This window comes from Echinops telfairi, unplaced genomic scaffold (assembly GCF_000313985.2).
Source record: "Echinops telfairi isolate 266 unplaced genomic scaffold, ASM31398v2 ScPeMD7_7424;HRSCAF=8462, whole genome shotgun sequence".
Classification (NCBI taxonomy): domain Eukaryota; kingdom Metazoa; phylum Chordata; class Mammalia; order Afrosoricida; family Tenrecidae; genus Echinops; species Echinops telfairi.
Window position 1 is genome coordinate 36,769,475 of NW_022111324.1, and position 15,274 is coordinate 36,784,748.

General features: G+C 36.3%; 1 protein-coding gene across 1 annotated transcript in view; it reads left to right on the forward strand.

The window, feature by feature from the left end:
* Window positions 1-240: 240 nt before the first annotated feature.
* Window positions 241-15,274, forward strand: part of CDC73 (cell division cycle 73) — a 144,337-nt gene continuing 129,303 nt past the window's right edge. The window contains exons 1-6 of the mRNA XM_004706650.2: window positions 241-371; window positions 2,882-2,987; window positions 7,167-7,236; window positions 11,821-11,883; window positions 11,965-12,017; window positions 14,880-14,968. Of these exons, the coding sequence (XP_004706707.1) occupies window positions 241-371; window positions 2,882-2,987; window positions 7,167-7,236; window positions 11,821-11,883; window positions 11,965-12,017; window positions 14,880-14,968 (512 nt within the window). The remainder of the gene's footprint in view (window positions 372-2,881; window positions 2,988-7,166; window positions 7,237-11,820; window positions 11,884-11,964; window positions 12,018-14,879; window positions 14,969-15,274) is intronic.

Genomic DNA, 15,274 nt, shown 5'->3' on the forward strand with positions numbered 1-15,274 from the left:
TCCGAGGGCAGCCGGCGGCGGGGCCTTGCCTTCTAGCGCGGGGTCCTCGGCGGCCTGGCTGGCTGCTCCTGCTGCTGTCGTAGGCGGGGACGGCAGTTCGTGCTGCTGCTGTTGGTTCGCGGCGGCGGCGGCGGCTGAGGAGGAGGAGGAGGCGGAGGAGAGCGAGGCGGCGGAGGAAGGCGGCGGCAGGCGCGGCGGCGGCGGCGGCGCCCGGGGCCGGCGGCGGCGAGGGGGGGGAAGATGGCGGACGTGCTCAGTGTCCTGCGACAGTACAACATCCAGAAGAAGGAGATTGTGGTGAAGGGAGACGAAGTAATCTTCGGGGAGTTCTCCTGGCCCAAGAATGTCAAGACCAACTATGTTGTTTGGGGGTGAGTCCGGTATGGCTGTGGCCCGGGGTGGTGAGGAAGAGTGGGGAGCCCCCACCCAGGTGACTGACCTCTCGGAAACCCTCCCCCCGTCTCCCCTGGGGATGGAGGACAAAACCAGGGTGCTCCAGGAAAAGTTTCTTTCCTAGGCAGAAGTTCACTTTTGGGGTGCTGCGTCTGTAGTGTTCCATCTCTTTAAAATGTGGGAAGCTAAGGAGAAAGGTACCATGGGAATTTCCTACTTTTCCCTTTCATTTATTATCTTATGTGTCGGGTGCCAGCAATGTATAGGGCTGGTGCACAGATATAGCTAAACATAGGTAGGTGCACAAAGGCCGACTCTTTTTGGTGTTGTTTTTTCTTTTCTTGAAGGCTGCCATGTGTTGTAATTGCCTTTTCTCTCCCTGCAGCGCCAGGTTCATTTATTTGTGCTGGAGAGAGACAAGAGGGACGGGAACTAACTATGAAGTTAGAACAGAGAACACATTAGATCGATGCATTTTAAAGTCGTCAGATCTGTATGAGACGTGGAGGCAGGAACTTAGTTGGGGAGAAAGTTAATGGTAGAATGAATGGTGTGAGCCTTTGCAGGTCAAAGTAAGAAATTGTCCATTATTGTCTTATTGGGAAATTGTCTTATTGGGATGTGTGAGTTAAAGAAAAATGACTTGGCAATGTTGGCACATGGGAGTTTCCTGAATTTAAATTACTCAGTAAAACATCCAGAGACAGGTCTCATTAGGGACTGTTTTAGTGGTGCCTAAGTGATGTCACTTTCTTGGGTGTTTTATTTGAATATTGGAACCTCAGACCAAGACTACTATAGTAGTTTTTTGGTTGCCTGCAAGGCGTAGTGAACTTTATGGAGAATTGACAAAAAGCTATGGGAAATTTAGTTTTTTGTTTGTTGGTTCTTTAAAAAAAAGTTTTGCCTTAAAGGCATATGATTTGATTAACTTTATGGAATATGAATGAAATGAACTCATTTTGAGTTTCCTGTGGGTATTACTATTTTTTAATCGTTTCAAACAAATTTGCACAGACAGGATTGCATTTGGTTACATTTTTTGGGGGGGGGTTGCATATTTTTGTGTGTGTGCTTGTTTTTAAAAAGTGGTGAAGGAGTACTAAATGCAATTCAGTAATCAGTGTGAGGAGAAAAATTCTTAAGACCAAGGTCTCTGCTCAAAGAAATGGTACTTAATCTGAAGAAGAGTGAACATATAAAGTGATGTGAAGTGCTTCCTCTGTCATAAGAAGAGTGTAATCACTTCCGGCTGTGTGGTATTAAGAAATGCTTCATAACTGTGTGTTTCATATATTGGCTACTAATCAACTTTTCCTGAATAAATCTATGAATGAATAGATAAGCGATGCAGAATGGGTAGGAATTCTGTGAGCGAAATTGTAAGTTAGGTCTTCCCAAATGGTAGAACCCATGTCGATAAGGCATGACAGCTAGAAAGTAAATGCTTTGACAAGTGACAGAGCAGTGAAATCACTAAAAAAGGAATTCTTAGAACAGTAGTTTTCAAACCTTCAAAACAGTAAATCAAACCAAGAAATATCTTTTCATTTATTATATGCATATATATTTGTGTGCATTTATTTTTGTCTATCAATATATATACACTGTTAAAAACAGTGCAGTTATTGCGTGTAGTGCATTTTTTCTGCTCTATAGCACTAATAAGAAAACTGGGCAGAGTCCCATATATTTGATTTCTTAGTATAGATGTGTGGTTTTGAAGTACATTGATTTAAAGGAAAAATGGGACTATAAGGATGCTTCAGAAGCTTGTGAACAAATTAAAATGATAATGGAATTTTCCCCAAAACTCTTTGAAGCCCCTTGTAGATGCTAGAAGCCTTATATGACTGATGAAGTAGATTCAGAGCTAATTGTAGTGGGCTGCATTCAAACACATTGAATGAAAGAAAAAAGTAGTATTATGATCAGACATTAACAGTTGTTTAGCATATAGTTAGTACTTGTATTAGATACATTGCCTTCTAGAGTACATTGTTGTATCTCAGGTGCAGTTTGCATTTTGACTGTATGTCATTGGTCTAATTTGAGAGGCATTGTAAGAATTGTGTCTCTGAAATACATTGCTGTGCTTATTGTGTTGAAGGAATTGCTCAGCAGTATTTTTCTGAGCAGGAGCCATAGTATAAATTTCTCTTAAGGTTTAGTACCAATAATTTAGTACTATCTACTATTGACAAAGTTCTGAACCTAATTTAGACCTAATTTTAAAAAGTTTTTATACTGTCTTAAGAATGTAAATTTTGTATCCTTTCCTTGCTTCTTGCTTTGTCTCACATCTCCTTTGTATTTCTTTTGTCCTAATGACTTACTAGTTAGTTCTATACTGCAGTGTATTTTGCTTGTTTATTTTAAATCCATTGTTGTACAAATGGATTTTAAAATGGGCAGACATAAATGAATCCATTAAGTCCAAAGAGTTGAATTGGAATTGTTAGTAAAAATCTTGCCTTTATTGTTTCAGGACTGGAAAGGAAGGCCAACCCAGAGAGTATTATACATTGGACTCTATCTTATTTCTTCTTAACAATGTGCACCTTTCTCACCCTGTTTATGTTCGACGGGCAGCCGTAAGTAGAATTCAATATAAAATTACTTTTTATAATTAATATTAGATATAATTTGACATAAGGAGCCCTGGTGGCAATGTTGGATAAACATTAGACTTCTCACTGCAAGGTCATCGGTTCAAACCTACCATCTCACCCACGTGAGAAAGATCGGTTATCCGTTCCAGCAAAGATTTACAGCCTTGGAAGCCCTATATAAGGTCACTGAGTCTGAGTCAACATAGTAGCAGTGGTTTTTTTGGTGTGTGTGTCACTTGTCATGGATAACTTTCCTGATGGGCTTCACATCAAAAAAATAAAAAATCTGTTTGTATGAAGACTTCTTGGAGGCTCAGAATAGGGTCACTGTGATGTGTATATATTTTATAATCTGTAATTCTTTTTCATGTAAACATTTATAACAATAGATGTTTTAAAATGACATATAGGGTTTATTTAAAAATGTACATATCTGTGAAAAGACAGAAAATTGGAACTCCAATTTCAAAGAGAAAAAATTTTTTTTGACATAAGAATTAGGAAACACATGTTTTAAAGTTAATTTTAATTAATTTGATAAAACATTCTTAATACTTTAATAAACTTATTTGTATTTAGTTTTGCCTGGTTGGTACATCTCACTATTTGAAAATTTATTATCAGAAGACCCTTTGGAAACACTTGATTTCACAAATAATATCATGATGAGAGTCTTAACCTTTAGTAAAGTAGTATGATATAACATGTAAGACTTTATAGAGTTATTTGGGTAAAATACCTATGAGACATTGCAAGTTGCATATAACAATATATATCTTAATAAAATATTCCCTCCATAGTTAGCTTTCCAAATGAGATCTCCCCCCAAATGTCAAAATTTCTTGAATGTAAATGTTTTTTAGCAAAATAAATTAAATAACTAAGCGTCTGCTGTAGTATTTAAAATTTTCAACTTAAAATTATCCGCAAGGGGACTTCAAAAAGTATGAAAATGGAATTGAAAGATAATGGAATTGTCCCAATACGTTTTAGTTTTTAAACAATAGCAAATGTTTTACAAACATCAATATTAATGTGTCTGTTATCACTGGAGCCACTATTTGAGTTATCTAACATTGACCAGAAGACATTAAGATGAAATTGACTTTTGTAATCTTCCTTCCTTCCTAATAGTCGTGTTGAGGTTGTTTCTGGCTGATTTGAGGTTGTTTAAAGTGATTGGGAAAGTCTCCTATCCTCTAACAAACTTTTTGTAAGAATCACACTGTAAGATTGTTGCTTTCTGAGGAAGAACTATATCACTGTCATAGAGTTGATTCTGGCTCATATTGACTGTCCAACAGGATAGAACTGCCTGTAGGCTTCTGAGACTGTAATTCTTTATGGGAGTAGAAAGCAATGTCTTTATCTCATGGAACGGGGTGGCGAGTTTGAACTGCTGACCATTGTTAGAAGCCCAATGCGGAACCACTGTGCCACCAAAACTAACTAACAACAATACAAGTAAAACTTTAATAGAAAAAGAAAATATTAAAACTAAACAAATTTAAAATGGGTTAAAAAGGATATAAGGTGTTAACTTCTAACCGTATCTGTGATAATCTACTTTCCAATACACTCTGCATGAAGCAAGCCCTCAACTATGATCAAGGGCGCCTTATTCCATGTGTGGACCCTGCAAAAAGGAAATTGGGCTTCCACTGTCATCCATAGCCTTATGCAAACCAGGTTTTCACAATTTAAGCCCTGATAACATTCCTTCCTTCATATTTGGGTATTGTTATTTACAATCTTTGGGTCACACAGTCTGGTGTGCTCCTTCCATGTGGACTTAGATTGCTGCTTGTTTTGAGACAAGCCTTTAAGACCCCCAGACAGTATTCTTCTGAAAGCCAGGCAGCATCCAGTTTCTTCACCACACTTTGCTCTAGCACCTATGTGTTCAGTGATCTCTTCATGAGGGTGAGCATCAAGAATGATCATGTCATAAGAACTAATTGTTCTTAGATTGGGCTAGAATTCAGTGTGAGCCCACAATCCATTCATATATATGTGGTTTGAATATGCTTCTGATGCTACCAGATTTAGAAACAGTAATTTTAATAAAATTAATTCAAATCTTAAATGTTTATTATTTGTAGGCAAGAATTAAACTTTAGGGGAGGGAGGGGAAAAATGAGGACCTAATGTCGGGGGTTTCAATGGAGGGAAAATGTTTTGAGAAACGATGTACAAATGCGCTTTACACAATTGATGTGTGTATGGATTGGGATAACAGTTGTATGAGCCCCTAATAAAATGTTTAAAAAAAAAAAAAAAGAATTAAACTTTAACCTAAATTCTTTTTGTTTCTTTTTTTGAAGATGGAGAATATAGATTATTTTCTCTCTCTTTTCTTTTAAATTAAATACTTTTACTGGGGACTCATATCTCATCACAATCCATACATTCATCCATTGTGTCAAGCACATTTGCACATGTGCTGCCATCATCATTTTCAAAGCATTCTCTTCCCACTTGAACTTCTGATAGCAACTCCCCATTTCTTCACCTCCTCCCCTGCCCACCCTCCCTCATGAACCCTTGAGAAGTTATAGATTATTACTTTCATATCTTACATTGTCCTCCGTTGCCCCTCACCCACTTTTCTGTTGTTCGTCCCCCTGAGAGGGGAGTATAGGTTGACCCTTGTGATCTATTCTCCCTTTCTCCCACATCCTCTCCTAATCCTCCTGGTATATGTACTCTCCTTGTTGGCCCTGAGGGGTTTATTTATCCTGGATTTCCTGGGTTGTGGGCTCTGATCTGTAGCAGTGTGCATGTTCTGGTCTAATCCGATTTGTAAGGGAGAATTGAGGTCATGATAGGGGGGAGAAGGAAGCACCAAAAAACTAGAGGAAAGTTGTGTGTTTCATTGGTGCTGTACTGCACCCTGAGTGGCTCATTTCTTCCCTGTGACCCCTCTGTAGGGGGATGTCCAATTATCTACAAATGGGCATTGGGTCTCCACTCCATCCCTGTCCCCCCTGCCCCCCCATTCACATTGGGTATGATTTTGTTCTGGGTTTTAGATGCCTGATAACTGATCCCTTCGGCTCCTCATGATCACACAGGCTAGTGTGCTTCTTCCATGTGGGTTTTGTTGCTTCTCATAGATTCTTTTTTTCTTTTTAACAGAACTCTCATAGATTATTCTTTAAGTGATTAATGCTATTTCATACTTATCAGGGAATATATACAGTAATATGTACAGACTATTCAGCATTAGTTTTGAAGTTAACAAAGTGATTTTAAGTTTATGAATCTGCTACCATGCTGTTGTTTGCTTACATTAGAAAAATTAAATTCAAAGTTATGGATTCATTGAATTCATGGTCCAAAGATGAATTAGTGCTTAAAGTGCATGGTTTTGTGATATTCACCTCTTAAAAATTGTAAATATAAGAGGTTGAAAAAAATTGCCCGTTTTACAAAAATATGTTTGTATATTGTTTTTCCCATCTGCTTACAGACATCCTAGACATTTACCCATGACATTTTCCTGCGTAATCGTCCAAACTTTTTCTCATCTCAGAACAGCAAAAATCGTTAATTATCAGAATTTAATTAAGGCGCTATATTAGCTTATTTGAAAGCATTAAAAAGACAATTGATTAAGGTGTAGTTTTTGTAGAAGAGAAGAAAATACATAGTAATGCCATAAGATATGAGAGAGCAATGGGACTAAAAAGTTATTTGTTGTAAATGTGCAAAGTATCAGGAACACGATTAAAAAATAAACACAATTGATATTTTAAAGAAGTAATAATTGCTTTTCTAATAATTGAATTTTGTATATTCTGTTGGAATTAAAAGTAAAATTATCAAAAATGGATTAAAACTTTTCCAAGATTTCTATTTGGTTCTTTTGGCTTAGTCATTTTCCACAAGGAGTTTTATAAATATATGTTATCAAGAAATATTGGAATGATCGCTTCCCGTTTGGCTAAGATCAAGTGAAGAAATATTGGAATGAAATTCAGACATTATATTGGGGGCTTCAAAAGCTCATGGAAAAATGGTGTTAAAAGTTAATAGGATTAAAAAAAAAGTGTATAGGATTTTTCCAATAACTTGAATCCCCTTCATCTGATGTTTATCTTCACTAGGTTTCATTTAGTTGTTATGGATTTCATATCTAACATAAAATTTTTGCTTCAGACTGAAAACATTCCTGTGGTTCGAAGACCTGACCGGAAAGATCTACTGGGATATCTCAATGGTGAAGCATGTGAGTAATTTTAAAGTTCCTATCACTGCTTTTTTTTAAGTTTTATTGGCATATGATTTACAAGTCATACAACTCAATAGTTGAGTCATATTAAAAAAAAGTTGTACAGTCATCACCACAGTCAATTTTAGAGCATTGTCTTCATTCTTGTACTCATCATTATGAACTCCCCAGTGACCGCCCACCTCCTCTGCCATCATGGTGCCTCCAAGGAACCATTACTCCTATTACTGTCTCTCTACCTTGAACTTCATATACAGAAAACATTTAGACAACAGAAACATGAAAAAAGCAACTAGAGATGGGGCTTTCTACTCCTGGTCACAATTACAATCTTGGGAACTCCCTGGGGCAGTTCTACCAAATCCTATGGTGTCGCTATTAGTTGGCGTCCACTTGATGGTAGTGGGTTGAGTAACAAGAATAAAATAGTAAAACAGATTTAAAAACTTCAATAGAAAACAGGACCAGTGTTGTGAGTGGCGATTCTGGGAGGGTAGAGGGAGAGTGGGTATGAAAGAGGGACCTGATTACAAGGGACTATATGTGACCTCCTCCCTGGGGGACGGACAACAGAAAAGAGGGTGAAGGGAGACGTCGAACAGGGCAAGATATGACAAAATAACAATTTCTAGATTATCAAGGGCTCGTGAGGGAGGGGGAAGCGGGGAGGGAGGGGAAAAATGAGGACCTAATGCCCGGGGCTTAAGTGGAGAGGAAATGTTTTGAGAATGATCAGGGCATTGAATATACAAATGCGCTTTACACAATTGATGTATGTATGGATTGTGGTAAGAGTTGTATGAGCCCCTAATAAAATGATTAAAACACCCAACAAAACAGAGTGCAACTATAAAAAAAAAAGTAACAGGAAAAAAAAAAAAAGAAAACATTAACAACTAGAACAAATTAAAAATGGGTTAAAAGGGAGATCAAATGAAAAGGTGTTAAATTTTATCATAACTGCATCTATAGTAGTCTACTTTCCAAAGCATCTGTATGATAAGGCTGTTTACATCCTTGGTCTGTGGTCAGAGGGGATTAACCAGAGGCTTCATCCACATATTTCTCCTTCACCTTTTTGTTGGTTTTATGTGTTAGGCTGCGTTGACTAGAGAAACAAATACAAAGACATATATATGTGATAGAGCTTTATATCAAGAAATAATTATGTATCAATAAAACAGCCCAGCTCAGCCCAACTCAGCACTAGTCCTTTGGTTCCTCTTCAGACTTACAAAGCCACATGCAAGGATGCAGAATGCAGGAATATCACAAGCTGGTGGGTGCAAAGTCTGGTAGATCCATCTCCAGAGCTCGTACATGTCATGGTTTGTCAACTGGAAGGTAAAGGCAGAGAGATAGGGGGAGGTTTCCAGGGCCCTCCTTATGAGAAGGTCATGCCCATAAGGAGGTACCATCAGGCTATGATCTGATTGGCAGACTAGACTCCACCCCTACACTTTTATATCTTCAAGTTGATATGAAATTATGTAACTACCACATTTTGTTTTATACTGAAACAACTTTTAAGTGTATCAAAAGGGAGATCAAATGATAAGATACTTAAAAAAAAATGATGATAACTGCATTTTAACCTCACTACATCTGCCATAATCAACTTTACAGTGCTCTCTGTCTGATAACAAGGCTATTCATATCCCTTGACTATGGTCAGAGGGAATTCATTTGAGGCTTAATCCATGTGTGGACCCTGCAAATGGGTTTTGGGCTTCTTCTAGCATCCATAGCTTTCTTCAAACCAGGTGTTTATAATTTAATCTCTTAGAACATTCCCTCCTTTGGATTTGGGTTTTCTTATTTACAATCCTTGGATCATACAGTCAGGTGTGCTTCTTCCATGTGACCCTTACTTGATGCCTCACTTAGATGACTACATATTTTATGAACCCAGATGATATTTTTCCGTTAGCCGGTCACCATATAGTTTCTTCACCACACTTTGCTAAAGCACCCATATCTTTAGTGATCTCTTTATGAGGGCGAGCATCAAGCAGCTCCATAGCTTAAGAACTAAATTGTTCTTAGATTTGGGCTAGAATTAAGTCAGAGTCCACAATCCATTCATATATCTATGGTTTATATATTTCTGGTTCACCTTAGAGACATCGTTGTCATTTTATGTTAGAGAATATTTTTAGTCATCAATCATAAGATAGTTCTATCGGCAGTGTCATTAATTTAGATAATGGTATAGAAAAGGAAATTAAATGAGTATAGGTCAGCTGTGAATCCTGTCGCTGTTAAGTAGGCATTGTAAAAGCATTGGGAAGATAATTTTTATCTCCTAAAAAATAAACTCATCAATCTGGTTGTGTTCTTATGCTTTTCTTTCCTGTTACAGTGTAACACTGTACCTAAATCTAGCCATAATTTGTATGAGGGTTACATCTCTTCCCCTACAAAAATACTTTATTCCTGTACATTACTGTTTCTTACATCATCACTTTTTTCTTATATCACAGAATACAGATATGTACAATAAAGAGAAAATATTTTTTGACTCCAAATTCTTACTATCCATTTCCTCATATTGCTTTTCTCCTTTATTGTAAATTCTTTGTAATTTCTTGTCGCAGTTTTTTCTTGGATTGGATCTGACTTTCATACCATCTTTCTGAAACCACTCTTGTAAGTCAACTGAAATAAGGGTATAAATCCTTTGTTCTCTTGTTAGGAGGTTGAGTTCTCAGCAGCATCTGATACATGTCCAAAAGCTTTTCTTCACCAGGCATTTGGGGTACTAGACTCTTGGTTTCATTTGTATACACTGTCTAATTTTTATTTTTCAACATTCTTCTCCCCGACTTCTAATTCTTTAATTTCCCTAGCACTAGATTTTAATGCTTACTCTTTAGGTAAGTTGCTCTAGTTACATTCTTTAAATATCCTCCATATACTGACAAATTCCAATTTTTTCTAGTTGTATAAATTTACTGCCAACTTAGCATCTTTTCGTAGCTAATAGATGTCTGAGATTTGACATGTCTGCAATAGAATATATGATTCTCTTCTGTTTTTCTCCAAAACAAAAGTCAACCCCCCACCTCCAAATCTTTTCTTCCTTCGCACTCCAGTCATGCAGTTGGTTGTGGGCAAAAACATGGAGAAATAATAGATATCTCTTATTTTGCACATACTTTCCAACTGCAAGTCCTTTTCTCTCCCTTTCAAGGTATATATATTTTTTTAATTAAAAATTTTTTTTTTTATATTTTCAAGGTATGTTTTAAAGGTTAAATATAACCCACAAATCTTGCTTCGGAGACTTTTTCCATGGATGTTATTAAAAGTGTATGAAATAATGTATACAAAGTCAATAATTTCAGCATTGTTTGTTTTGGCAAAACTTCGAATTAGTGTGCCAATCAGTAGATTTAATTCATATAACAAAATACTTTGTAATAGTAAAAAGAGAGTTAGGAAAATGCTCTATTTAGATGCAGAGTAGTGTCTGTAGTACGCTACCTTTGAGTAAAAAGAGGGAAAATCACAATACGTGTTTTATATTGAGAAAGAAATTCTAGAAGGATATCTAAGAGACTTAACAGTGATTTTGGAGGGCAGTGGGAAGTAGGGTATATGGGGACACATCTATGTACCTTTTTCAGAGTTTGATGATTTTGAGCTATTCAAAAGTTAAAAGATTCAATTAAAAAGTAATTTAAAATTTTTTACCAATTGTGAATAAAATGTAGTATGTTTAAAATGAATGCTGACTTAAAATAACTTTCCATCATCTTTATATATTTATGTAGATGTGTTGAAAAGAGCCTGGGCAGAGTAGTGGTTAAGCATTGAGCTGCTAATTGCAAGGTCCACAATTCAGATCATCAGCTTCTTTCTGTGGGAGAACACTCCCTTAAAGAGTTAGAGCCTCCGAAAACCACAGGGGGCAGTTCTACTCTGTTCTATAGGGTTGTCAATTGGAATTGACTTGATGGTAGTGAATTTGGTTTTGGGATACATGTGTATGCATATGTGTGTGTATGTTTAGATGTTCTTTTTATATGTATGTTTTGTGATTCTGGAGTGATTAAAGTGACTGGTTAGTTCATCTCAACAGTTTGCAAGCTAAATTGTTAAAAACAATTTCTCTTTATATAATCATTCTAATATAGTCTTATAATAAAATTATTTTTTATAAAACTGCTTTAAACCATATATTTTAGTTATGGAAATTATTATAGAAAGTTAGAAATGTATGAGGGAGGGGGCAGCAGGGAGGAAGAGGAAAAAATGAAGAGCTGATACCAAGGACTCACTTGAGAAAGCAAATGTTTTGAGAATGATGATGGCAACAAATGTACAAATGTGCTCGACACAAGGATGGCAGTGAGATTCATTTATAGGGTTGCTAGGAGTCGGCACCAACTTGATGGCAGTGAGTTTTGGTATTTACTTTTAGATAAGAGTTGTACGAACCCCCAATAAAATGTTTTTAAAAAAAGAAGGAAAAAAAAAAAAGAAAGTTAGAAATGTGACAAACCTTGAAACATTTTACTCAGTATGTAATATTTGTTTATATAATGATCTCACTTGCGTTTCTTCTTCAATCTTTAGCAACATCAGCAAGTATTGACAGAAGTGCCCCCCTAGAAATAGGTCTACAACGATCTACTCAAGGTATGTCTTGCCACATGTTTTTATAGAACTTTGAAAAACCCAGGCCAAAGCTGTCTTTTAACTTACTTATTTTTCTTACAGTTAAACGAGCTGCAGATGAAGTTTTAGCAGAAGCAAAGAAACCACGAATTGAGGTAAATAATTTATTTTATTGAATGAAGGTATACAAAGCAGATCACTTTTCCATTCAAAAGTTAATGGGCATTTTGTTCATCACATTGATTGTAATCTTCACAATGAATCATCACTTTTCCCACTTCCTTCTTGTGTTTCATGTTTCTGTTCTTTCTTCTTTCTTAAAAAGGTGATTTATATTGTTACTGCAATTGATATTCTATAGAACTGTGCTTATACTCCTAGGAGCTCTTTTGTCTGGTGAAAAATTACTGTAAAAAGAACAGTTGATAATAAGTAGCTTGAGTTATAGTTTTGGCTCTCATATATAAGATGTATACTGGAAAAATCACTTCATTTTCTTTGCCATTTATATTGATGAACGTATGAGGGGGCTTCGAAAAGTGGGTGAAAAAATTGTTATCTTGTTAAGTTTTTCAACAAAGTTTCGGAAACCGTCTTGTATTAGACTATATTAGAGGTTAGAGAACTTTTAGAATGGATGAGATAGTAAATGTTTCAGACTTAGTTGGCATTTTGGTCTTTGTTATAACTACCCCGTACTTTTGTGGGTAGTAGCTGTGGCTATGTCCCAATCAAACTTGGCACACATAGTGGGTCAGATGTGCTCTTTGTGCTGCCGTCTGTCGACCCCTGGAACAAGATGGTATGGGGATTTGTCATACTCTTAGAGCTATACACACCAAATGCATATAGTTATTACAGTACTGCTATCAAGGGGAATATCTGTTCATAATGATGGTTCATGTGAAATAGAAGCAACCTAAATGCAGTTAAATTTGAGTAAGAAAATTTATTGGTCATTTAATATACTCTATGAGGAGTTTTAATCGCATAATTTGACATACACCTAAGGCACACTTAAAATCTGAGAAACAATTGAACAGGTCTAATACCAATTTAAAAACAAAACAAAACACATGTAGTCACTAATACTAATATTGCTGATAGCATAAATCCTTTCTTTTTAGAGATATGTAAAACTCTATATTTTTCGTTTGCTCTATAAATAGTATTCAGAATTAAAGATTAACTGTTGAGAGACATCATTGGTTGGTAAAGACAAAATCAGTGACAGAAATTTATGTTAAAATAATTTATATTTGATTAAGCATACTCAGAGACGTGAACTTGATAGTTTTGGGGTACTGATAACAATTTGATTTAATTTTGCTGTGGTGTAGGTGATACTCTAAACACTCCTACTCCTTGCTACAACTTCTTGAAGTTGGTAGTACATTACTTTTCATCTCATCTATGAGAATGCATAGGATCAGAGAGAGGGTAAGTGACTTGTTGAGATTCACATAGCAGGATTAGAACTCAGATAGTTTGACTCCTATCCATTTTTTTGCGATGGGTACAGATTTTGTAGCAGCGAACAAGTTTTCCACAACTCTCTACATAAATGGAGTCTGTGGGTCACTATGTACAAAGTGAGTGAATTTAGGGATAATTCTGAGCTGGAAAAATTATTTGGAAAAATCTGAGCTGGTCTAATTATTTGAAAAATGTCAACATCAGCAATGTTGATTTGCTAGGATCCCAGTAACTTGAAAAATCAACAGGTCATAGCATAATAAAATTATTTTCAGAGTGTACTATTAAAATATGTTTATAGGTCCCTTTATTACATAAACAGTTTTTATTCAGCAAATATATATTAGTAACCTGTAAGGTACTGTGCTAGGAAAGAGAATCCTGAGAATTCTGATATGATTAAAATCTAGACTGTGTTCACCTTGGAAGCCCTGGTGGCACAGTGCTTATGCGTTGGGTTGCTAACTGTGAGGTCAGCTGCTGTTCTGGAGAGAGATAAGGCTTTCTACTTCCCTAACGAGTCAGTCTTAGAAACCAACAGGGGCAGTTCTATCCTGTCCTGTAGGCTTGCCAGGAGTCTGACTTGACCTAGATGGCAGTGAGACTCATTCATAGGGTTGCTAGGAGTCGGCACCAACTTGATGGCAGTGAGGTTCAGTATTTACCTTTAGAATGAGTAGTTTCTTAAGTAACGTGGCAATCTTTATTAAGACCTTAATTACGAAAGCCCAAATAGTGCATTAGAAGGCTTTTTTTTTTAACAAGGCAGATTAATTCTACGAAATTAGTTTGTCCCACCATCATTCTAGATCTCTTTGAATCCACTGATGTTTTTTAGACAACGTAGTAGTTCTGAACACTGACTCTGGTTCTTATTGTTTTCATTAGTAGAACGAGAACATTGAACTAGATCGGATTTGTTTTTTAAGTTTTGTTTTTCTTTTAAGTAGGCAAACAGTTTCAGACAGATATTACTTGAAATCCGAATCTATATTTTAGATAAAGCTTAATCACTAAGATTGAATTCAGATAAGATCATGAAGTGGCTAGTGGTATACTTGGCAGTAACTTTTACTACTGTGAGGAAAATGTTTTAAAAGCCATTGAAGTTTAACTTCTAGTGTTTTGAACTGTGCTATAATCTATAGCAACAGATGAAAATTGAGGATTTAAAATGAAATTTTTGACTCTGATTTTGAGTGTCATAAATTTTAGTTTTAAGCTTTTTTAAGGAGAGAAAACTTATTGTATGACTTTTTGGGGGATGGCATGGCTTTCCTAAATAAAACAGTATTGTAGAAAAATATTGTTTAACAGTTGTTTTGTAGACTTTTTTACTTATGTGAGTCAATGTTACTTTTTATTGTCATATTTGTGTAACTTATAAACTAAAAGGAATCTCAAAGTTGACTTAAGGCTACTTCTGCTTAAAGTTTTGTAGGATGGAACTTTTGTTAAGAAAATGTTTTGTTACGTGTTTTTTTACCTTCTAGAAATTAAATAAAACTTTAAAATATTCACTAATCAGTAATTATTTCCAGGATGAAGAGTGTGTACGCCTTGATAAAGAGAGATTGGCTGCTCGTTTGGAGGGTCACAAAGAAGGAATTGTACAAACAGAACAGATTAGGTAAGGATTTATTTATTATAACGTAGGCAATGTAGGCGTGCATAAGCATACACAAAACCAAAATATGAGTATCCTATCCAAGTTTATAGCTAGCCCTAGCATTTCACTGGTTAAGGGCTTGGCTGCTAACTAAAAGGTCACAGGTGTGAACCCAATAGCTGCTGCTGGGTAGAAAGATGTGGCAGTAGGGCTTCTATAAAGATACAACTTTGAGCAGGCCTGTCTGGATAGGACAGGCTGGATGAACAGTCTGGAGGAGAAAACAACGGGACTGACAGTTCCGGGGGGACATGGGAGAGGGGGAGG